Source organism: Cyclopterus lumpus, chromosome 7 (genome assembly GCF_009769545.1).
Source record: "Cyclopterus lumpus isolate fCycLum1 chromosome 7, fCycLum1.pri, whole genome shotgun sequence".
Taxonomy (NCBI): domain Eukaryota; kingdom Metazoa; phylum Chordata; class Actinopteri; order Perciformes; family Cyclopteridae; genus Cyclopterus; species Cyclopterus lumpus.
Window position 1 is genome coordinate 22,316,831 of NC_046972.1, and position 21,776 is coordinate 22,338,606.

General features: G+C 46.1%; 3 protein-coding genes across 5 annotated transcripts; 2 read left to right on the plus strand and 1 right to left on the minus strand.

The window, feature by feature from the left end:
* Positions 1–2,186: 2,186 nt before the first annotated feature.
* Positions 2,187–4,937, minus strand: ogg1 (8-oxoguanine DNA glycosylase). Of its 2 annotated transcripts, none has more exons than XM_034537952.1 (7): positions 4,803–4,937; positions 4,341–4,711; positions 4,024–4,203; positions 3,152–3,330; positions 2,917–3,064; positions 2,784–2,819; positions 2,187–2,689 (listed from the first exon to the last, which is right to left on the minus strand). In XM_034537952.1, exons 1-7 carry the CDS (start codon positions 4,910–4,912, stop codon positions 2,436–2,438), a joined length of 1,278 nt encoding a protein of 425 aa, XP_034393843.1. In that variant the 5' UTR covers positions 4,913–4,937; the 3' UTR covers positions 2,187–2,435. The 2 variants fall into 2 exon arrangements, with proteins under 2 accessions (XP_034393843.1, XP_034393844.1); XM_034537953.1 differs by having other exon boundaries at positions 2,770–2,819.
* qars1 (glutaminyl-tRNA synthetase 1) lies at positions 4,836–13,970 on the plus strand. Of its 2 annotated transcripts, XM_034537895.1 has the most exons (23): positions 4,836–5,689; positions 6,051–6,201; positions 6,537–6,646; positions 6,783–6,858; positions 7,520–7,584; positions 7,688–7,741; positions 7,993–8,056; positions 8,183–8,257; positions 8,358–8,443; positions 8,528–8,614; positions 8,995–9,094; positions 9,416–9,494; positions 9,576–9,815; positions 9,903–9,995; positions 10,111–10,248; positions 11,452–11,539; positions 11,657–11,803; positions 11,883–11,984; positions 12,100–12,192; positions 12,901–13,028; positions 13,114–13,180; positions 13,257–13,382; positions 13,498–13,970. In XM_034537895.1, the coding sequence occupies exons 1-23, from the start codon at positions 5,579–5,581 to the stop codon at positions 13,546–13,548; spliced, it is 2,331 nt and encodes a 776-aa protein (XP_034393786.1). In that variant the 5' UTR covers positions 4,836–5,578; the 3' UTR covers positions 13,549–13,970. The 2 variants fall into 2 exon arrangements, with proteins under 2 accessions (XP_034393786.1, XP_034393787.1); XM_034537896.1 differs by lacking the exons at positions 4,836–5,689; positions 6,051–6,201 and having other exon boundaries at positions 6,541–6,656.
* Positions 13,971–14,660: 690 nt separating this feature from the next.
* LOC117733940 (glutamine-rich protein 1-like) lies at positions 14,661–21,701 on the plus strand. The gene is made up of 12 exons (XM_034537897.1): positions 14,661–15,011; positions 15,793–16,063; positions 16,153–16,242; positions 16,339–16,479; positions 16,591–17,364; positions 17,475–17,652; positions 17,782–17,936; positions 18,056–18,170; positions 18,821–18,929; positions 19,431–19,579; positions 19,692–19,782; positions 20,579–21,701. Exons 2-12 carry the CDS (start codon positions 15,815–15,817, stop codon positions 20,763–20,765), a joined length of 2,238 nt encoding a protein of 745 aa, XP_034393788.1. The 5' UTR covers positions 14,661–15,011; positions 15,793–15,814; the 3' UTR covers positions 20,766–21,701.
* The last annotated feature ends 75 nt before the right edge of the window (positions 21,702–21,776 follow it).

The window sequence follows — 21,776 nt, forward strand, 5'->3', positions numbered from 1 at the left end:
TCTCAAGCCTGACGTCCATCTCTCTCTCTCTCTCTCTCTCTCTCTCTCTCTCTCTCTGTGTGTGTGGCTTTCCTCTCTCGCCCTGTGGTTGTCTAGACACCAAAGAAATAATCTCCCCCAACGCCGGGCCTCAAAGACAGCCCCCCCCCCCCCCCCCCCCCATCCACCACATCCAAGGTGAATCAACACAACTCCTTAACGTTTGTATCCATCTTAGGTATTGTGCGTTCTACTGTTGTGTAACACATCTGTTACTGTTCGGGAGTGATAACATCCATCATTTTAAGTAGTAGGCAGCGATGTGCACTGAGAACCATTTTTGGGGTTCAAAACCTACAAAGAGAAAAACGTGCTCAGGTTCTTTTTTTATTAATTGGATGATAACTATTATATGATATTATTTTTTTCACACGTATGCCCCTTTGACGGATTTCGCTGTTAAGAGTTTAGAGTTACACTTTAAAATGATCATACTGTAACTGTGTTTTTATTGTCAATAATTATTCATATCAAATATCTAACTAAACTGGGTTTAGTTACCTGGGCACACATTCCTTTATTTTACAGTATAAAATATGATGTAAAAAAATGTCCACGATATAATCATGTTGCCTTTTATGTTAACGCTAATCTTCCAAAGGGATACACTAATACAATAAATAAAAAAGAAGTATATACAATATATCCTCATGTATTTAAATAGTAATGGCGACAATTATAATAATTATCTAAATATAATGTTGTCCAATACAACACCACCTTATATATTATGACCTCAATAATAAACATATATCAGAATGTTCAAATTTCAGAAAATGGAAACAGTAAAACGGTAGAATAGGCAGAATATTATATATGTATGTATGTATGTATGTATGTATGTATGTATGTATATATATATATATATATATATATATATATATATATATTTATATACATGTGTGTGTTTGTAAGGGGTATCAGGGATTTTATGCACATCACTCACTCCTTGAGCTCCTCATTTTTACACACACACACACACACGCACACACACACACACACACGCATGACTTGACAAGTAGGTCCCCTCCGTCTCTCTAACTCGGCTTCGACCAACTCTCGCGTTCTGTCTCTCCTGCTGCGCATCTGGAAGAAGACGAGAGGCCTTTTTTTGTTTGTGTTCGGCACTCCAAATAAAAAGATGGCGCCCCCTGGTGCCCTCGGGGCGTAATTTAAGCCCCCCCCCCCCCCTGTGAGATGAAGTAGATAAGAGGAGATGTCCTTTCGACTGAATAATTCCCTGGGGGCCAAAACACAAGCTGAGAGCCGACTGTTACGCAACGCGTGTTGTTTTGAGGCTTTTTGTTCCTTCTTTTTAAGATGCGTGTCCACTTTCACCTGAACAATAATATTCCATTTCTAACCCGTCTTTTCTTCTCGGCCGTGGCTCTGCCCCCCCGAAGCTCCGGTCCGGCTCGGCTCGGGATGGAAGCTGACTCACAGATTCATCAACACGCACGGCTGCACAGACTTCCACCCACACACACACACACACACACACACACACAGAGATGCTGCAACTACACACACACGATGCACCTGCTCCAATCTGTCTTTTTAAACCAGGGCAGGAAAGATGTTTAATAGATATTTTGCACGCCGTCGCCACATTTTTAGAACAAATTTTCCTCCACACGTATTTAAAACAAACACGGACGTGTGTGTGTGTGTGTGCGTGTGTGTGTGTAGGGGGGGGGGGGGGGGGGGGGGGGGCGCAGTGATAGGTCAAACAACCCCTGGAGACTTGTTCGTGCTGTCACCAGAGACAAGTCGCACGAGCCCCGAGCAGAGAGCTGCTATAAAAAGAGCAGCTGACACCGCGGAGGCTTTTGTGTGCGATCGGACGGACGCAACTATTTGGAAGAAACACACAACACACACCGTGTTGGTGTCCGGTGACCTTTGTCAGGGACACGGGAGCATATGGCGTGACGTGATGGTGTGTAACAGGAGGAGAGGGGGGGCAGGGGGGGGGGGGGGGGGGGGGGGGCAGAGAGAGCGATGACCCATTTGGATTTGTTGAAGAATGAAAAAATGTCAAAAGCAAATGTCCTACTTTAAGTCATATTCTTTCTTTTATTACTCCAATGCATGCTGCCACCTAGGGGGCTCTTTTGGTAATTTAGCAGGAGTGAGAGACAATTTGATTCTTTCAGTGGGTTTAATTACATTTTTCTCTCACAATGCACACACACACAAAAAAAATTACCCATAAGTTATTTTGTCTTTATTAAAAAAAGAAAAGTCGTAGTGAACTCGTAGGAAAGTAGACATGGAAGAGGTCACAGTGAACACAAAACCCTGAGAATCTTCTTACAATAATGAGTTTTCCGCCATGATAAATATAGTGTCTATATATATATGAATACCATTACAAAAAATATATATATACAAAGCTAAAGTGTGGTATTGAAATCCGATGCGAGTCCCGATGCAAGAAGCTCGTTTACCTCACACCGCTCTCTCCTTCTAGGCGGACGTCTTCGCTTTCCCGACCGGGTTTTCCGCGTTCCTCGCGGTTCCGTTTTCTCCCGTCTTCGTCTTTCGCGCTCGCCACTTCCGCCTCCTCGTCTTCCTCTTTCTTCGGCCGCTTCAGGGGCGACGTTTCTTTCAGCCTCTGGAACTTCTTGAGGTCGGCGCAGAAGAGCACCTGATTAAAAAAAAGGAAAACAGATGGAGGAGTCACACTGCAGGTTGGAGCAGGAGGACACACGTTGACATGAAACTCACCGACTGGGCCCAACCTGCATGAGGACCCCACAGGTGTCTGAAAAAGTCCCCTGTGCAGAAATATGACATTGGATTGTGTTAGCGAACATACTGCTGATATATAATATATATATATATGTATATTTACTGCTGCATATGACTACCAACCGAGATCTCGGTGAAGTTTATCCGTGATGCTCTTCTGTCGGCTGCCGGGAGCGTAGCTGTAGTCGCGTTTAGCGATCTGCCACACGTGCGTGTCTACGGGCACGGCCTCGGCCTTATCCAGGGACATCAGGCACACGCAGTCGGCCACCTACGGGGACACGCAGGGGGCCTCGATTCCATGTTGATGTTACAATTTGACCAAAAAGAATATATACACAAGAGGCTGCCGCTGTACCTTGGTGCCAACGCCGGGGAGGGTCCGGAGGGCATCGCGGGCCACCAGATACGGGACGCCGCGCAGGCCCTCGAGCCACCGGGGCCCGTGGGCCTCCAAGATCTGCGCCGCGCTCCGCTGAAGGAACCGAGCCCTGTACCCAAAGCCCAGGTCCCGGAGACGCGCCTCGACGCCGTCGCCTGCCACAAGGTAAACGTAGGAAAACAAAAACACATTTGTGACGACCGAGCAGGTTTACAGCTGCACGGAATAATTTAGGAGGAAGAGAATAAAACAAAAAGAGACGATAGGAACATGTTTGTCGTAGAACCACTCGACTAACAACCAAAGCTCTTATTATTCTACTTTCTTACAACAGAGGCTGGATAGTAGTGGTCAGATATATCCAATATATACGTAAATACTTCATTTATCCAGGGGGGAAGATTAGAAAAGTAAAGTGCCTCGCTTCCAAGAACGGGCTCTTTTATTATCTAAGAAAAATCCTTCCTCCAAAATTCAATCAAGTTACAATATTAACTAAATTATAATAGTAATAACCCAAAAGAGGGGGAAATAATGGCTCTCAAACACACACAAATTATGTTAATGAATGCAACAAAAATAAAGATCCCCCAAAACCTGAAAAAAATATCAAAAATAAAAGCCATATATCAAAACCATATAAAACCCCAAAACATCTGCAAGTATCATAAAAGAACATTAAAACATACGCACAAATATTCAAAAAAGACATCAATGTGTTTCTTTCTGTCATGAAACTGAATCCAGGCTATAAAAAGAGAGTGAGAGAATATAAAAGGATGTAAAGAGAGAGAGAGAGAGAATATATAAAAGGATATAAAAAAAAAGAGAGAGGGAGAGTTCAGCACCTGCGAGCGCGGCCAGGGAAGGGAAGTCGTGGTAAGAGGTTTCCTCCAGCCGGCACAGCGGGGCGCCCAGAGCCCGGCACAACCTCTCCACCATGCCGTGGATACGAGAGATGTGGTTGTTGGAGGTGCAGATGAAGGAAAAAAGACATTCGGTGGGGTCCTGGCGAAGCATTCTCACACCTGCGGAGAGGACCCACACACACACATATATATATATATATATATATATATATATATATATATATTTATTTGAGACACATTTCATTAATAATACATATATTATCAGTGTAATATTGAGTGGTAGCACACAAACTGGCCTGTGAAGATGTCTGCGATGCTCTGGAAGTGGGGGTCTGCCGCTCCCCATTCCTTGTACAGGTGCCCCAGCTTCACCTTCAGCTGGAAGTAGTCTCTCAGCATCTCCTCCTCCTCCTCCTCCATCATCTCCTTCTCCTCCTCAGTGTCCTGCACTGGGGTCACCGCCACCGGCTCCTCCTTCCCCAACTTGTTTTCCACCTGGAGGGAAGCACCAGCTCTCCTCTTCCTCTCCCTCTCCCCGTCCCTCACCTCCCCTTGCCCGGCCGAGCTCTTGTACACGTGGTACCACAGAGTGTCGTCCGTCTGGGTCAGGGTCCACACTCGTCCTCCCATCACTCCGGTCCAGTGGCCTTCCGCAGTTTCTCTCCAGCTGTGGGTTACAAAAACATGCGTGTAAACTACAGAGGGTCGAGCGAGGATGCGAAGTGTTTCGATTAGAGTGACGAGACCCCAAAACTTACCGGAAAGACTGTCCGCCGGCGAGAGCGAGATCCAGACGCAGCTCGGACTTGGCGCAGGCCAGAGACCTCCACGCGCTCGCCCCCGATGACAGCAGCGCGTGTTCGGCCATCGGCCACCGGTCACCCCGCGGTCCGGCGTCGATACGTTACAACAACAGCCTCCCGCAGCGCTCCGGCCTCATATAAACTCGCGTTGTGAGTCGGTGTAAGTGGAGAAACGGGAACGTGTACGTTACTACGGCGTGAATACCTTTCGCGGAAATGATTTAGCCGTTAGGCGGCGGCGATAAAATGATGGACGACAAAAACCTAACCCTGTCGCGAAGCCGGGGTGTGTATTAGAAGAAAAGCTTTCAGGTTTAGGTGCTTGTTATAATATAATAGGTAATCTTAAATATTATCTAAAACAAATATTTGAATTTTATGGTCCTAACTTTATGTTAATCATTGTCAGGAATAGTTTAAATGACAATCTGATGCAACATTACACAGCTTCCGGTAACCCCTCCCTCGTGATGTCAACACAACTTTCGATTGGCTGTCTCACATAAGGTGGGCGTTAACTTTAACCAAACTCGTTCACGATTGGTCAACGCATCCGTGCCCGCGGCGTCCTATTGGCTAATATCTTTGGACCTCTTTTTACGAGGTGTACACAGGAAATCGTCCCCCTCGCTTCTCTCTTCTGAAAAAAAAGTCGTGCGAGGAGAGCGGCGTGTCAGAGAGGGCTCCGGGATTTATCCGGCGAATATACGGTGCAAAAAATAATAATAAAAATGGCAGACACATTGACGCTCTTCACGTCCATTGGGCTCAGCGAGCAGAAAGCGAAGGAGACGCTGAAAAATGAAGCGCTGAGTTCCGCCCTGAAGGACGCGATCATTCAGGTACGAGCCGGCTCTGTCTGTGGGGGGGACTCCGGAGGGACAGCTGCGGAATGTGGCTGACGTCAGGTTTATTTTATTTTAACTCCCATGTTGTATCGAATACGTATTATTTATTATGTTTATTATATCCACCCCTCAGTTCCTGTGTGCTTCTACCTTTTTTGGTACGTCTCTCATAACTTAACTAACTTGTTGTGGCAGGGTCTCCCTGAATTTCACTTTCACATTGATGCAGATGACATCATTTATAACACTTCCCTGTTGGACTGTGACACACAGCCCACTAGCTTTAAGACATTTTTGAAGGACAAATCAATGAATTCTAGTCTTTTTCTCTCTCTCTTGTCATTGGTTCCAACAGGCTCGGCGTACCTGCGGGGCATCAGGAGTGGACAAAGCCATCGGTACGTTGCTGTACAGCATGGCGTCTCGCCTTAAGGACCCCAAGCGCCTGGCGTTCCTTTCGGACGGCATAGTTCAGTGCAAAATCTGCACAGAGCTGCAGCTGGCAGGTAATCCCACATGAAACAAAATGTAAACATTATTATCTTGTAATTTGCATTGAATTCATTCAGCCGCCACGGTTTTTACACTAAATGCGGCGTCAGCGTTGCCAAATTCAGTCAGAGTAGAACATGACCGAGTCTGGAATACACAACATTTATTTTAAACAAAATGCGCAGTAAAAAAAACACCACACCTGGTGCACATTCTGAAGGAGGTTTCTGGAAATATTGAGAGCATAGAAGAAAGCAGAATGGATTGAGGGCCAGCCTTGATTCTAAATACTTCTTAAATTAATGAGAAACGTGTAAAAATGCTTTATTTTATTTATTTTTTTTTGCAGCTGCACTAGAATTTGTGAAGAGTCACCCTCAGGACCCCATCAACCAGGGAGAGTTCGACGAGGCGTGTGGAGTGGGAGTGGCCATAACGCCGGAGCAGATCGAAGAAGCCGTAAGTGAGCGTACGTTCCCCCCCGAAGTGCGTCTGCGTCTGCGTCTGCGTCTGCGTCTGCGTCTGCGTCTGCGTCTGCGTCTGCGTCTGCGTCTGCGTGCCTCGTCATCCTCGGTGACTGTTGAATGTCTCGCAGGTGGAGTCGTTGATCAAGAAGCACAAGGAACAGCTGCTGAAGGAGAGGTACCACTTCAACATGGGACTGCTGATGGGTACGACGTCACACTTACTTGGTTAAATATCTTTGCAGCCATTTAAAAACAGGGTTGGTAATCTTGAGAAGACGTTGCTATAAAATATCCGAGAGAAATAAAAACGCAAACGTAAACAACGAACACAGACATTGGTGGTACTCGCACAGCTGTGACGAAGAGTGAGTGCAGGTAGCCAATCATTAAATTCAGGCAGAATTAATTGATTGGGATCGTTGTTCTCTCTCTCTCTCTTTTTTTTTTTTTGCATTTTAATAGAATTTCAACAAAAATATCGTAAATGTTTTTTTGGTTTTTTTTTAAAGGATGGCCAACTCTGCCTTTTATCAGTCATGCATCATTCTTAAAATAATTATATTTTGCTAGTTCACTAAGAAATGTAAATGCAACATTTAATAAAACTACACTTTATGTTACATTTTTTAAATGCAGTCGTTAACTGTCATCAACTTGCAAAAAAAACACATTTTATTTCTACCGAGTTTAGTTTAGATAAATATGTTATCACAGTGCTACGTCGGCCACAGAGACCGTATGTATTCCTTTTGTTTAATCGCAAGAGCATTCAACAGTTACAGTAAAAACAATGTTTCTGGAAGAAGAAGACCAACTCCATCTTTAAAGCCCAACAGTCTCACTCAGCCTTTTGTCTCCGCTGCAGGAGAAGCTCGCTCTGCTCTGAAATGGGCTGACGGGAAGGTCGTCAAAAACGAGGTGGACTTGCAGGTGCGTGTCTTTAAATGTCGTCATCGTGATTGTGCGTTTGCAGCCGAGGTCGCCGGGTCACGCTCGCTGCCGACCGTAACGATGTCTGACTTTGTCCCCAAAGGTCCTGCACCTCCTGGGTCCCAAGACGGAGGCCGACCTGGAGAAGAAAGTCAAGGTAGCGCGAGTCCACTTATTTAAAAGGAAACGCTCCGTTTGTCCGCCTCAGAACCTCCATGTTGAATCACATCTTTTACGCCGCTCCGGCAAACTAGATTAATAAGCAAGCTTTAGCGTGTAGGCGGATTTTGTTGCTTTTATAATATGTTATGTGTATTAATATATTCTTCTCATTTAACTGTTTATAACTATTCCTTTAATTCCCAATCGTCTGACTTCATCTGCGGCTTGCATCTCGTTGTTCTTCAGCCCCAGAAAGCCAAAGTCGCTGCCAGTGAGGGAAAGCTGAAGAAAGAGGAGGTGGCGGTGACTGGTGAGCAGCCGGCAAAGCAGCCGGCAAAGCAGACGGCAAAGCAGACGGCAGATTGACAAGACAATTTTAGTTTTATGTTATCGTCACGTTTTATTTTTGGTGTTTTTTCTTCACTTGGTTGTTTAGATGAGGGGATGACCGGGGAGGGAAGGTCTCTGATGGAGCAGCTCAGAGGAGAAGCACTGAAGTTCCATAAACCAGGTGAGAAGGAGCCACCTGAACATTTAGAAGCCGTTTCATCTTTTTTTCTTTTTTTCTTCACACTGTTTATTATTTGTCATCCTCGCCCTCCATCCTACAGGAGAGAACTATAAAACTGAGGGCTACGTGGTCACACCAAACACTATGGACTTGCTTAAAAAGCACATGGAGCTCACCGGTGGACAGGTACGAACTGTACATGTGTTACTTTTTGGAGAAGAAACACGTACACTTTATGAATATTGTTTTTCCACCTTTTTTCCTTTTTAGATCCGTTCTCGTTTTCCTCCCGAGCCCAACGGGATCCTTCACATTGGACACGCCAAAGCCATCAACTTCAACTTTGGTTTTGCAAAGGTTTGTTTCTTTCTGGTTCTCCGTCATCATTTTAAAGGAAATGGCTCAAACGGTCATTACATTATTCAAATTTACAAATATACAAATTAAACGATTGTTACATTTCTGCGACAGCCATAGACACTGTATGATTAAATAAAAAATTGTCGGAGCATTTGATTCGTGGATTCCTGTCAGGGTGTAAAGAGAATTTCAATAGAAATATTTAAAAAAAAAGAGCATATTACCAACCGTACCTTTTTTTTTTAAACATTAATAAAAAAAAATTAAAAAAATCATTCATGCATAATTCTTAAAACAATTATACTCTACTAGTTCAATAACAAATGTAAATGTAGGTTTTAATAAAACACACAAAATGTAACACATTCCTCCTGCAGGCGAACAACGGAATTTGTTTCTTGCGGTACGACGACACGAATCCAGAGAAGGAGGAGGAGAAATACTTCACGGCCATCCGGGACATGGTGGAGTGGCTCGGTGAGTCTCACGAAGATGGATTATTACCCATTGAAACCATTAATAACCCAACACTACCTCACTCCACTTATCATGTGCAATATGTGACATATTACTGCTTAAAACTGTCTAATTTAAAACTGTACCCCAAACTGTATATATTACCACCTTTCTTGTACATAGCGCCACCTTTCTGTATAGTGTTTATTTTAATATTTCGCATTTTACTTTTTCTCTCTTACTGTAGTGTTATTTCTCAAATGTTGACTCGGGAGAGCCCTGCACAAGATTTTCCAATGTGTCGAATAAATGGCGAATAAAACCTCGACTCACAATTCACAGGCTACGAACCGTTCGCCGTCACGCACGCGTCCGACAACTTTCAGCAGCTCTACGACCTCGCCGTGGACCTCGTCCGCAGGTGAGCGCTCACCTGCCGCGCACACGCCTGCCGACGGCGCGCGAGTAACGGCAACAAAAATATTGTTTTTTTTCGTTTCAGGGGCCACGCGTTCGTGTGCCACCAGAAAGGGGAGGAGCTGAAGGGCCACAACGCCCCTCCGTCGCCGTGGAGGGACCGGCCCGCCGAGGAGTCGCTGGTGCTGTTCGACCGGATGAAGAAGGGGCTGTTCGCCGAGGGCGAGGCCACGCTCAGGATGAAGATGGTCATGGAGGACGGGAAGCTGGACCCCGTGGCGTACCGGATCAAATACACGCCGCATCATCGCACGGGGGACGAATGGTGCGATACGGGTTTTTATTTTGAACACGCCCCTTTCTCGCTACGAGCTTTTATTTTATTTACGTCTCTCTCTCTCTCTCTCTGCAGGTGCATCTACCCCACTTACGACTACACCCACTGCCTGTGTGACTCCATTGAAAACATCACGCACTCACTCTGCACCAAAGAGTTTCAGGCCAGGTATGCGTCAACTCATCCGGGGATCCGGCGCAGGTTTTTATTCATTTTTTTGACACTCTCATGCGCCGCCGATTTCACCGCCTCTGTCCGCGTTCCCTTTTGTGTGTGCGAACAGGCGCTCGTCGTATTTCTGGCTGTGCAACGCTCTGGACGTGTACTGTCCGGTCCAGTGGGAGTACGGTCGCTTGAACCTCACCTACACGGTGGTGTCAAAGAGGAAGATCATCAAGCTGGTGGAGACCGGCGTCGTCAGGTGAGAACGTTTTTTATTTATTTAAAACTGTTTGTGTCTCATTGCATCGCAGAACGTCTTGTGACGATTGTAAATAATGGGCTGAATGGATGAAACGTATTACAATATACTTTTACTATATAGAAGTGGAATAGGTGTCAACCAGACTAGACCGATCCACATTTGTCGATGTCATTTTTTTAAACGTGGTATGTTTCCTTTAATAATATCCCGGTGAGTTCCATGCTGGACACATTTTAAAATGACCTGCAAATCAATGTCGGCAGATATCCGGGAAAAAGTCGTCTCCCTGCTCCCCTGTTTTATGTTTACGTCAACGTGAAGGCTTCTGAGGCGACTGGATGAGAAGTGAATTAACCAGTGAATTAAAAAAAATTTAAAAAAGAATCCCTAAATATTATAAATTATGGATTATTTAAATTATATGTGCGTCTTGCTGAAAGAAACATTTATGAAAAAGTCGGTAAAGACTTGAGTCGAGACAAAGACCGGAGCGTATCGAGACCGAGACCAGACCGAGACCAGACCGAGACCAGACCGAGACCAAATCGAGACCAGACCGAGACCAAATCGAGACCAGACCGAGACCAAATCGAGACCAGACCGAGTCAAGACCGAGACCAGAGCGAGACCAGATCGAGACCAGAGCGAGTCAAGACCAAGACCAGACCGAGACCAGACCGAGACCAGAGCGAGACCAGACCGAGACCAGACCGAGACCAGAGCGAGACCAGATCGAGACCAGACCGAGACCAGAGCGAGACCAGAGCGAGACCAGATCGAGACCAGACCGAGACCAGATCGAGACCAGACCGAGACCAGACCGAGACCAGACCGAGACCAGACCGAGACCAGATCGAGACCAGACCGAGACCAGACCGAGACCAGACCGGCGTTAGTCCTTCCTGCATGACTCACTTACAATACAATGTGGAAGCCAGAGTCATTCCTTAATTATATCTCGAAGTTCCAGATTCCCATAAAAACACCCAGAGAAAACAAATGAAGATCCTTCTTCATTCCCTTCTTTCAGTGTGTAAACGTGCACCATGTCTGAAAGAAAAGGGGCTTTTGTGTATTAAAAGTCTGGAGAACAACAACGCTAACAACAACAACGCCTCTCTCAGCTCGATCGACAAGTCGAACAGCACGAACGTGCAGCCGTCCTCTCGCTTCATAGCGAACGTTCATTTCTGATTACAGAGACTGGGACGACCCGCGACTCTTCACCCTGACGGCGCTGAGGAGGAGAGGCTTCCCGCCAGAGGCCATCAACAACTTCTGTGCGAGGGTATGCAGCGCGTGACGGGAGGAGGAGCTAGTGATAGTAACCACGGGTTGGGGGGGGTAGAGTGTGGGGGGGAGGGGGCGGTCGCTGCAATGACGATTGTTTCCCGTCCGTCGGCAGGTCGGAGTCACGGTTTCCCAGACGACGACGGAGCCCCACCTCCTGGAGGCGTGCGTGAGGGACGTGCTGAACGACACGGCGCCCAGAGCCATGGCCGTGCTGCAACCGCTCCGAGTCACCATCGCCAACCTGCCCGAGGGCTCGAAGGTCTGTGGACGGAGAACGTATGAACACGTCCCCGTCTGTTGAGCGGCGGCGCTGAATGTCGTCCTCTTGTGTCTCTCAGTCAGATGTGCGAGTGCCGGACTTTCCTGCCAACGAGGCCAAAGGCAGCCACGCCGTCCCGTTCAGCAGCACCATCTTCATCGAGCAGAGCGACTTCAGAGAGGTCGGAGAGATACCCTCACAGTAGAAGCAGCAGACTCTATATGTGCTATTTGATTTTATTTTGGGGGGGGGGGTTGTTCACAGAACGTGATGGTGGACTACTCTGCTTTTCGCAGGTGATGGAGAAGGGCTACAAGCGGCTGACCCCAGACCAGCCTGTAGGTCTGAGGCACGCCGGGTATGTCATCTCTTTCCAGAAGGTCATCAAGGTGAGACTACCGAGGGTGTCGAGGTGTGGCCGGACCGGTTTAGGTAGGGCAGTTAAAACCGTGGGTAGGGCGGTGAAAACCGCTTCTCATCAAATGCTAAGAGAACTCGTGTGTGTGTGTGTGTGTGTGTGTGAATATTAAAGGATAGCGTGTTGGATTTGAACGGATTGTTTACTAGATGGGCGCCCGCTTGCATGAGTTTATGGTCTCAGTCTTTAGTTTCAAGTCTTCTTCAAAACGGCATGATTTTTTTTATTTCGTACGTTACGGTTCATTCAGAGTCACGTAGACCAATTAAGTAGGCGTGTGCTTTAGGGCGGGACCACCTTGTGATTGACAGGTCGTGTTTCTCGTCTTACAACTTTTAACCCTCTCGCTGTGCGTTTTCAGGTCATGAAAGTTAATTGGAACATTTTCGGTCGCCTTAAAAACATCTTACTCGGCGTTTCGGTTATACTTAGCTCCACCCTCATCTGGTTCCAAAAAAATCCAAGATGGCGACGGACAAAATGTAAAACTCATGACCTCGAAAACTGAGGTCGGAAAACCCAATCAACCACGTCCACTTCTTGTATACAGTCCGTGGGTTTAACTAAGGTTTGAGAGTTGACCTGTAACATCTTGGTACAACTCCCTCTGTGGAGGTCTACACCTCCTGGTCCACGTCCTGCTGACCCCCCCTCCCCCCTTTATTTGTTTGTTTCTCAGGACGCTCAGGGTAAAGTGGTGGAGCTGGAGGTGACCTGTTGCAGCTCTGAGACCGCGGAGAAACCAAAGGCCTTCATCCACTGGGTCAGCCAGCCGTTGACGTGTGAAGTGCGCCTTTATGAAAGACTGTAAGTCACACAAATATATATTTAAAACACACTCGCTGTCATTTCAAACCAATATTCCTCGTATAAAACATCTCTCTTCTTGCAGGTTCCTGCACAAACATCCGGAGGATCAGTCTGTTGTGCCCAACGGCTTCCTGAGTGACATAAATCCCGTGAGTACCGACTGTCGAGCTCGACTTTGAATTTTTTTTTCAGCGCTCAATGCGTCTCCTCCTCTCTGTTCTCCAGGACTCCCTGCATGTGATCAGCGGCGCCTTAGTGGACACCTCCGTGAAGAGGGCGAAGGCTTTAGACAGATTCCAGTTTGAGAGAGTCGGCTACTTCTCCCTGGACCCCGACAGCACCGCGGATAAGGTACAGCGAGAGGAACGAACCGCGTGACTTGTTTCATGTTACAAAAATGTCTCGCCGAGGTTATTTGGCCATCCACTCTGGTTTAAAGATGTAAAGAATCTTTCTTTCCCTGCAGCTCATCTTCAACAGAACGGTCACCCTCAAAGAAGACCCCGGGAAGATCTGATCCACCGCCTGCTTCCCACGAGCCCAGATACATGCCCAAATAAGTTCGCTCACGCCAAATAAAGTCGGGTGCTGTAATAGTTACGTGCCTGTATTTTCTAAAAAAAAAAAAATGCTGTTCCCTTTTTATGGATCTGTCTCCCTATATCTGCCGCAGAAGGATTCACATGCACCGTTTACCTCTTTGTTGAATGTATCCAACTTTGATCATTAAGGACTTTGTGTGTGTGTGTGTGTGTGTATTAATACAATATTGCACAGAGGAGATGCTTTCAAATACCATGCATTACATTTTTTTTTTTTTACAAAGGTGGTAGATCAAACCATCATGTGCATTTCTTTTTTCTTTTTTTTTAAAAGACTCAAGAGCGGTGCATCCTTTGTGCTTTTGACAGGAGACGAGAATAAAAAAATAAAAACATGCAATGTCTCTGTGTTGATAGTTTCTGAAGATGAGATTAATATTCTCTGACTCGTGATGATATTTTGGTTTGAGAATCACATGTTTGACTGGATTTGTTATGATTTTTTGGGCTATGATTATTGGTTCACTTCACTCAGTATAATCATGTATGTGTGTATATGTTGATTTCACTAAAAAAAATATTATAATTTGAGGAAACAGTCGGACATCACTCGACTGTAACGCAACCTTTAAGACCAAGAACACAGAATAATGTCAGCTGTGTTGTTATAAAAAGAAAACAGGCTGAGGATAATAATATAATATATTGACATACTATTGAGTCAATCAAAAATTATGCTGTATTTGTACATAAACCAGACGTTTTGCAAAGTAAACATTAATTTTAGTTGCAAAATAGTGTATACAATAAATAATACATTAATGAATCTGTGAAAAGGTTTAACTAAAGTTTAAGTAAACATTTGGTCCAAATACAGGCCACGCTGTAAAACGTAACGCGTGGGAATTAACCCTCAACTGCCCGGAGCTTCCTGCGCAACACCCGTTTATTCAGCGCATCTCTTCCGGACGACCTTAAAAGATTCATAAGCCAGTGAACCACTAGGAGCGGCCCGTCTGGTATAACCGGCTTTTAAGGTGGACTGACATCTACCCGATCTCAACGGCTACTCCGCCCGTGCGGTGTCGCCTTTAACGATCCATCCCGCGAGCGTCAGTTACCGAGATTACGCGGCGAGGAAATATCGCGATAGCACGAGATAGTTAGAACTCGCTCTCCTATTGGTCCGACGATCCTGTTGTAAGATGGCGCCCTGCGAAATATGAGTAGTTGAGGAAAAATAAAAGATAACTAGTTAGCCATCTAGAGATAATAAGTGGAAACGGAAGAATACAGTAGCCGCGGGGGGACAAACGCCAGCAAGCTCTGCCCGTCCCTGTTAGTTGGAAGAGGAGCCCCCGTTTCGGCTCGTGCGCGGCTCGAGCCTCGGCCCCGTTTGAAGAGAGCTAGCTAGCTAACGCGCCTGCTAGCTTCGAAGGTAACAGAAAGCAGAAAGAAAAAAAAAATGTCGGGAGAGTTTACCTCGATGTCTAAACTCACTACGCAGAGTATTGCGCTGTTGCTCGTGCCCGCGGGCGCGTTACACTTTTCCAAACCAGCAGCTGGCTGGATGTTATTTGCTAAGCGTGTGTTAAGCTAGCCGTGCCGTATAAACGGCTAACCTAGCTTTCTGTGCGATCAGCTGTGCGATCAGCTGTTCCGGAGCCGTTGGAACACAACCGTCACCTAATCGTGGTGTCAAAACAACTCTCATGCGCTCATTATGCGGCGGTTGTTGCAGCGCAGCGGATTTGGAAAGTGGCCGCGCTTTTTTGTCCCTGCTCGTACACAGGGAGAGAGATTTAACCCTTTAGTATTACCATGCGCCTGGTGGATGGGGATCCAGGGGTCTGTTTGTAAACAGTGTGAGACAGCTCGGCCTTTTCTTGTCCTAAAGAAAAAAATATTTAGAAATATGAAAATGCACAATATATACAACAAATTGAATAATATTTAATTAACTTACAAAAGAATGAATGCAAAGATGTAACCAAATAAACGATTGTGTAACAGTCTTGTTTACCTTTTTTCTTTTCTTTTTTTTATTGCGTTTGACTATTTTATTCTATTTAATGTTTTGTACTATCTGGGTTATTGAACGTTGATTGATAGTATTTATTTGTTGATATTGACATTGCAAATACCTGGAGTTTGCAGCTACTTTAAAAAAAAAAAAATCCTAAATTAATTCTGCCTTTTCACTCGGATTCCTTCCGTAGAAGAAGACTCTGCCAAGCAGCGATGAATAACTCCCTGGATGGATCGGCCTCCTACGAGGAGCTCGTGAGGCAGAAAGCTCGGAGCATCCCTCAGCACCGCATGAAGGAGTTCCTGGAGTCCTTGGCCAGCAAGGGCCCAGATGCCCTGCAGGAGTTCGGCCAGCAAGGCGGAGATACTACAACCACCACTATGGTCTACCAACAAGAGGCTAACTGCATTTACACAGACAGCACGGAGGTGGCAGGGTCGTTGTTGGAGCTGGCTTGTCCGGTAAATCAGCGCACTAATTGGTCACCAAATTAAGGAGTCGGTTAAGGAGCTCCGTCCAGCTCTCTGACGGACACTGTCTTCTGATGCAGGTTCAGGTGCAAGTCCAGCCGCAGCAGCAACAGATGCATGAGTCCCAGCAGCAGTCTGTACAACAGAATCAAGAGCAACAGATAGTTCAGGTTAGTATTTTAAGGCTGTCTTTGTGTTTATCCCTTCACTCTCTTCTGTTTAATCCTTTAGTTCACAAAACTTGACCTATTATCTCTATTTTTCAGGTGCAGATTCAGGGCCAGCAGCAAGGTCAAATGCTGGGCCAGGTCCTCCAACTGCCCTCTGGCTCCCATCAACAGCTGCAAGGTGTGACTACTGCCCAACTGATTCAGCCTGGGGAACTCACGGAGGAGCAGCATCAACAGGTGCACATAAGCACACGCACGCACACACCGTCGAAGAGTTGCACTATTTGTCATTCAACAGAGTTTTAATTTAGTTACCTGTAATAATCTCCCTCCCCGTGTGTTTTTTAGCTGCAAGCCCAGTTGGTGGCAGCTGTTGCAGGAGGACAACAGATCCAAATCCAGACAGTGGGGGCCCTGTCTCCCACCCAGCAGCAGGACAATATCGAGAGGAGAGTACTGGGGACCACCGTTGCCACATCACAGGGAGCAGGCGTCCTCCAGCCGGCCAAAAAGCGTAAAGTTGATATGCCCATCACTGTGTCCTATGCCCTGCCCGGTCAGCAAGTAGCCACGGTTCTGGCTATCCCCCAGGGACAGGGCCAGCAGCAAAGTTACGTGTCCCTGCGGCCGGACCTCCTGACTGTGGACAGCTCCCACCTTTACAGCGCCACGGGCACCATCACCAGTCCCACGGGCGAGACCTGGACAATCCCGGTTTATTCGGCTCCTGCCGGCTCCGGAGGCCGCGAGCAGGTCACGCACATTGCCATCCCACAGGAAGCCTACGGCACGGTGCAGCTTGCGGGGCCAAACGCCACAACGATGATGACGACGCAAGTTACCGTTGACAATGACAAGCTGAAAAGTCAAAGTCAGACGGCGCAGGCCGTGTCCAGCATCACGAGCTCCGGGGGAATGGGAGGCCAGGAGGAAGTGGTGCACACGCTGGCTGCAAACACGCTGTTCCCCGCCCAGCTGATGAATGGAAACATCCACATCCCAGTGTCGGTGCAGGGCTACTCCAACACCACGCAGTCCCTTATCTGGGATCCACAGCAGCAGGTGCTGCACACACAGGGGCTGTCGGGGCAGGACGCACAGCACCTGCAGGTGCTAACGCAGGTGTTGCTTTGTCTCCCTTTTTTTATTTTACACGCACCAGATACACGCATTCGCACGTATATTTCTTGATTGCACGCGGTAACCGTGTCGGTGCGTGTGTCTGTGTGCAGGGTCAGACGTTGGTAACGGAGGTAGATGGCCAAGGCCAGCAACAGGTGCACGTGCAAGAGCTGCTGCTGCCCGCCACTCTGAAGCCAGAAGAGGGGCTGGAAGTATGGCGGCTCTGGGCTCAGCGGAAAAACCTTGAGTTGGAAAAATCCGACACAAATAAACTCGCTCCGATTGGCCGTAAGTGCATGTCGAGAATGTTTTGTTAGTCTTAAGGCAACACGTTTCCTTTGATGCACGTGTGTGTGTTTTTTCATAGTATCTCTCAACCCAAACACTGATGTGTGTGTGTGTGTGTGTGTGTTTTAGGACGCCAGGCTCTGCGCTTCCAGGAGGACTTGGTGTCGTGTGCGGTAGCCGAGCTCTGCATGGGTCTCTCTTTGATGACAACAGACGCTCGGGGGTTGGAAGAGGAGTCTTACGAGGCCGATGTTCTCTACTATGTATTTCTGTGCATACAAAAAGTAAGTGCGTCGCGCACAATTGCACCTCAACACCCATTCCGTCCCCGGTCGGCGCTTCTCTTTGATGTGGAAACACTTGTCTGATGGTGTCTTCGCCCCTCTCCAACGTCCCCCTGCAGTATCTGTGCGATAACGGCCGCGTGGACGACGTTTTCTCAGACCAGTACTACACTCGCTTCGCTCACAGTCTGCACCAGATCCTGGAGCCTTGGAGGTCGTCGGTTCATCCGCTGGGTGTGTGAACAAAAGCTTGTTTTTCTAATTTCCTCTATAGTCAACTAATATGATCTCATTTAGGGGCGTCGCCAATCACAGTTTGTGTCCCTTTCTTTTTTTTAAAAATTCAATCTGATATTTATGTTTCCATATATATATATATATATATATATATATATATATATATATATATATATACACACACATACACATACACACGCTGCACTTTGCAGGTGTAGCTCACTATAGGCTAATATTAAAATCACCCTTCCATAGCTTCACATTAAGAGCATATTGCCTGCAATGGTTCTGGTTGGTTTGGTATCCATTAGGAGCCGAGTGTCGGTCTTTGACGGTTTTCTTTTGCCTCAAAACTTTCTCCAGGATTTGCACAGTTTCTCTCAATAAAATGCTCATTTTCCTTGCGGTAGATATTACAGCCGACTGCGTCATACTTGTCTGCAGCGCTGGTTGTGTTGTGAGCTAAATGTCCAATCACTCAGAATAACAGACCTGTTGCTGATGTTAAAGGCTTGGGAGGACCCCTTTTAGTCCACTAATTAACCAGAGAACAACAATGTTGTTGTTCATCAAACGTTCCAGATGAAGTGATGATGATTCCTTGTACCTAACGAGTTGGTCCTCACATTCTGCTGGTTTCCTCCCAGGTTATATTATTCCCAGTCACGTGACGGAGGAGATGCTGTGGGAATGTAAACAGCTGGGAGCTCATTCTCCCTCCACGCTGCTCACAACTCTAATGTTCTTCAACACCAAGTGAGTCGACTCCAGTCGTCACGCACGAGGGATTTTATATATATATATATATTCAATCAAATTAAAATGATCGACAAGATTTAAAAAAAAAAAAAAAAAGAAACTGGAGAGAAGATGAAGAGACTGATGCACACCAAAATAAATAAAGTATTAGAGCAAAAGATACACATTTTTATAAATACTAAAAGCATAGCAAAAACACATAAGACACTGTATATAATCAGACGTAATATTAAGCAATGATATTATAAAACATGAAATCATACAGCATAAAAAATATAAAAGCTAGACTGAATAGATGAGTTTTTAGTTGTTCAGAAATATTAATATTTTCAGCTACTCGGGTTGTTCCAGCGGCTTTGAGCATAATGGCTAAAAGCAGCGTCACCGTGTGTTTATTGTGCTTTGTGGAGCAACGAGAAGAACCATATAATTAAAGACACCCGCTGCTCCCATAACACGCTGACAATCGGTTAATGTGTCCCGCGTATCTTCTCCCAGGTATTTCCACCTGAAGACCGTGGACCAGCATCTAAAAGTGGCCTTTTCCAAGGTGCTGAGACACACCAGGAAGAGTCCCAACAACCCCAAAGACAAGAGCACCAGCATCCGGTACCTCAAGTCCACAGAGCGGTTCATAGGCCAGAAGGGTAAGATGGTTCTGTTTCCGTTCTTTGAGCCGTGGTGCGTCACAGGAAGCCGTATATTCAGGATGAATAACGACGTTTCTAACGTTTGCGTTCCCGTCTTTTTTTTGCTCAGTCACAGACGACATGTACTCGGAGCAGCTGGAGGACCCGGAGAACCCGCTGCGATGCCCCATCAAGCTCTACGATTTCTACCTCTTCAAATGGTAAATATGTAAAGTTTTCATCAATTTGTTTTTGCTTTTAATGAAACACGAATCCACTATTAGAACTGGTTAAAAAAATGCTTCTTGGTAGCGCCGCGTCGTGTTTTTTGACCTCAAAGCGAAGGTCACAGAGTTTTTTTTGCCGTTTGTTATCCACGCTCAAGTGGTTAAACTTGTTGAAGACGCCGTTGCTAGGCAACTGACAAAAAGACGGATTGCTTTGCAATAACACGTTTTTTTTCTCCTCTCCAAAAAATAAAAAGGTAAAAAAATACTTTTGTGTTTTCTGCCTCTTCACAATGTCAAGAGGCAAAAAATAAATATAATAATAATAATAAATCATTCGATTGACAGGAAATGCATGAATTTTATTTTTGATAATTGATTCACCGTTTCCATCTTTCGAGCAGATGTTTTGGTTTTTTTGGGGGGGGTTTTCCGGCCTGATGATCAGACTGAAGATGCTCTTGAAGAGGTCATCTCGGGCTCTTGAGTACATTAAAAGCAAATTAGCAAGTTTATCACACAAATGAGAAGAATAAAGAATATAATCGCCAGATCCAGAATGAAAATAATAGTTTGTTGCGGCCCTGATGACAACAGGACGACGGAATGTTTAAACACTGACTTCCTATTATTATTTAAGGCATAATCAATCCCTGGGACATCATCCTCTCTCTCATATCTTCAGATTAATGAGTTTGTGATGGAACTGTAACTTTTTTTGACATCTGGCTAAAAATAAAACCTGCTGCGTCCTGAAACTGCGCTCACGCTCGTGTTCCCCTTCCTTCAGCCCGCAGAGCGCCAAAGGTCGCAACGACACCTTCTACCTGACCCCGGAGCCCGTGGTGGCTCCCAACAGCCCCATCTGGTACTCCACTCAACCGACCACGAGGGAGCAGCTGGAGCAGATGCTCGCCCGCATCCTCGTCATCCGTGAAATCCAGGACGCTATAAACATGTCGGAGAGCGCGCACTAGTCGGACCGGACTCTTCCTCTTCACTCAGCCTTTCGATTGCTCATTATCTCTTATTTTCCTTCTTTTTTTTTTTATCCTCTCACACCCTCTTGTGGTGGATAAGGGTGGCGCAGGTGTATATGTTTATATTCATATTCATTATGTTCATTCACGGACTGTACATACACAACCAATGCAGCAAAGAATCTCTCGACCTCTTCATCTTTCTATTTTGTTTGGCCTTTTTATTCCACCTGGACTTTTAATTTAAATGTTATTTCAACTGTATGTTCTCCTTTTTACCAATAGTCTGGAGTCTTCATTCCCCCCCTTCCCTCTTTTAGTTTTAATCTTTTAATATATATATTTTCACTGTGCCTATGCTGCTTTTCATAGACATCCAGTGAATACCTCAGTGGTACGAAGACGACATTAATTGGCCAAATATAGGTTTAAAAAAAAAAAAGCAATTATCTTTTTCCAACTTGTGTGAACTGTTCCCATCTCCTCTGTATTTCACTGCGCACACACACACACACACACGCGCGCGCTGAACTCCTGGAGATGATTCACTTGCTCTCGGACCGACTCGACGGCATCAGCGCACGGGATTTATTGCAATGCGGCGTCGGCCGCTCGCCCTGCAGCTACGGGCACTTGCCACACGGTGGCGGGAGAGAGCTGGACTGCTGCTGGATCTGCTCCAGTCCATCACAACCGTGCCCCCCCCCCCCCCCCCACCCACCCAAAAAACAAACTATTGCCTATTGTATCATACATGTTTATTACGCGACAGATGAAAGACTCTTTAAGAAGTGGGATAGCCCCCCTTTCATGTTCTATAATGTAAAATACTCATAGCTCCTCCGTGTACTGTGATGGGTTCCAGTCGTCTGAGGAGGACGGCAGTGCCTGTGTGTTTCTGAAACATGACCTTTTTTTTGTACAGCCACTCTACCTCGTGTCGGCCTTTTCTGACCACGCACCCTTTTACACAACTATGGAGCGACACAAAAATAATGCACAACGACG

Excerpts from the sequence above, each read along its gene's own strand:
- ogg1 (XM_034537952.1), bottom strand. The coding sequence starts at position 4,912 with ATGGCCGAACACGCGCTGCTGTCATCGGGGGCGAGCGCGTGGAGGTCT. Across the intron at positions 4,204-4,340 it reads CATCGCAGACATCTTCACAG|GTGTGAGAATGCTTCGCCAG; the intron begins GCCAGTTTGTGT and ends TCCTCTCCGCAG. Across the intron at positions 3,065-3,151 it reads TCCCCGGCGTTGGCACCAAG|GTGGCCGACTGCGTGTGCCT; the intron begins GTACAGCGGCAG and ends GTGTCCCCGTAG.
- LOC117733940 (XM_034537897.1), top strand. The coding sequence starts at position 15,815 with ATGAATAACTCCCTGGATGGATCGGCCTCCTACGAGGAGCTCGTGAGG. Across the intron at positions 16,243-16,338 it reads AAGAGCAACAGATAGTTCAG|GTGCAGATTCAGGGCCAGCA; the intron begins GTTAGTATTTTA and ends TCTATTTTTCAG. Across the intron at positions 18,171-18,820 it reads GTCGTCGGTTCATCCGCTGG|GTTATATTATTCCCAGTCAC; the intron begins GTGTGTGAACAA and ends GTTTCCTCCCAG.
- qars1 (XM_034537895.1), top strand. The coding sequence starts at position 5,579 with ATGGCAGACACATTGACGCTCTTCACGTCCATTGGGCTCAGCGAGCAG. Across the intron at positions 9,495-9,575 it reads GCCGTGGACCTCGTCCGCAG|GGGCCACGCGTTCGTGTGCC; the intron begins GTGAGCGCTCAC and ends TTTTCGTTTCAG. Across the intron at positions 11,985-12,099 it reads AGCAGAGCGACTTCAGAGAG|GTGATGGAGAAGGGCTACAA; the intron begins GTCGGAGAGATA and ends TGCTTTTCGCAG.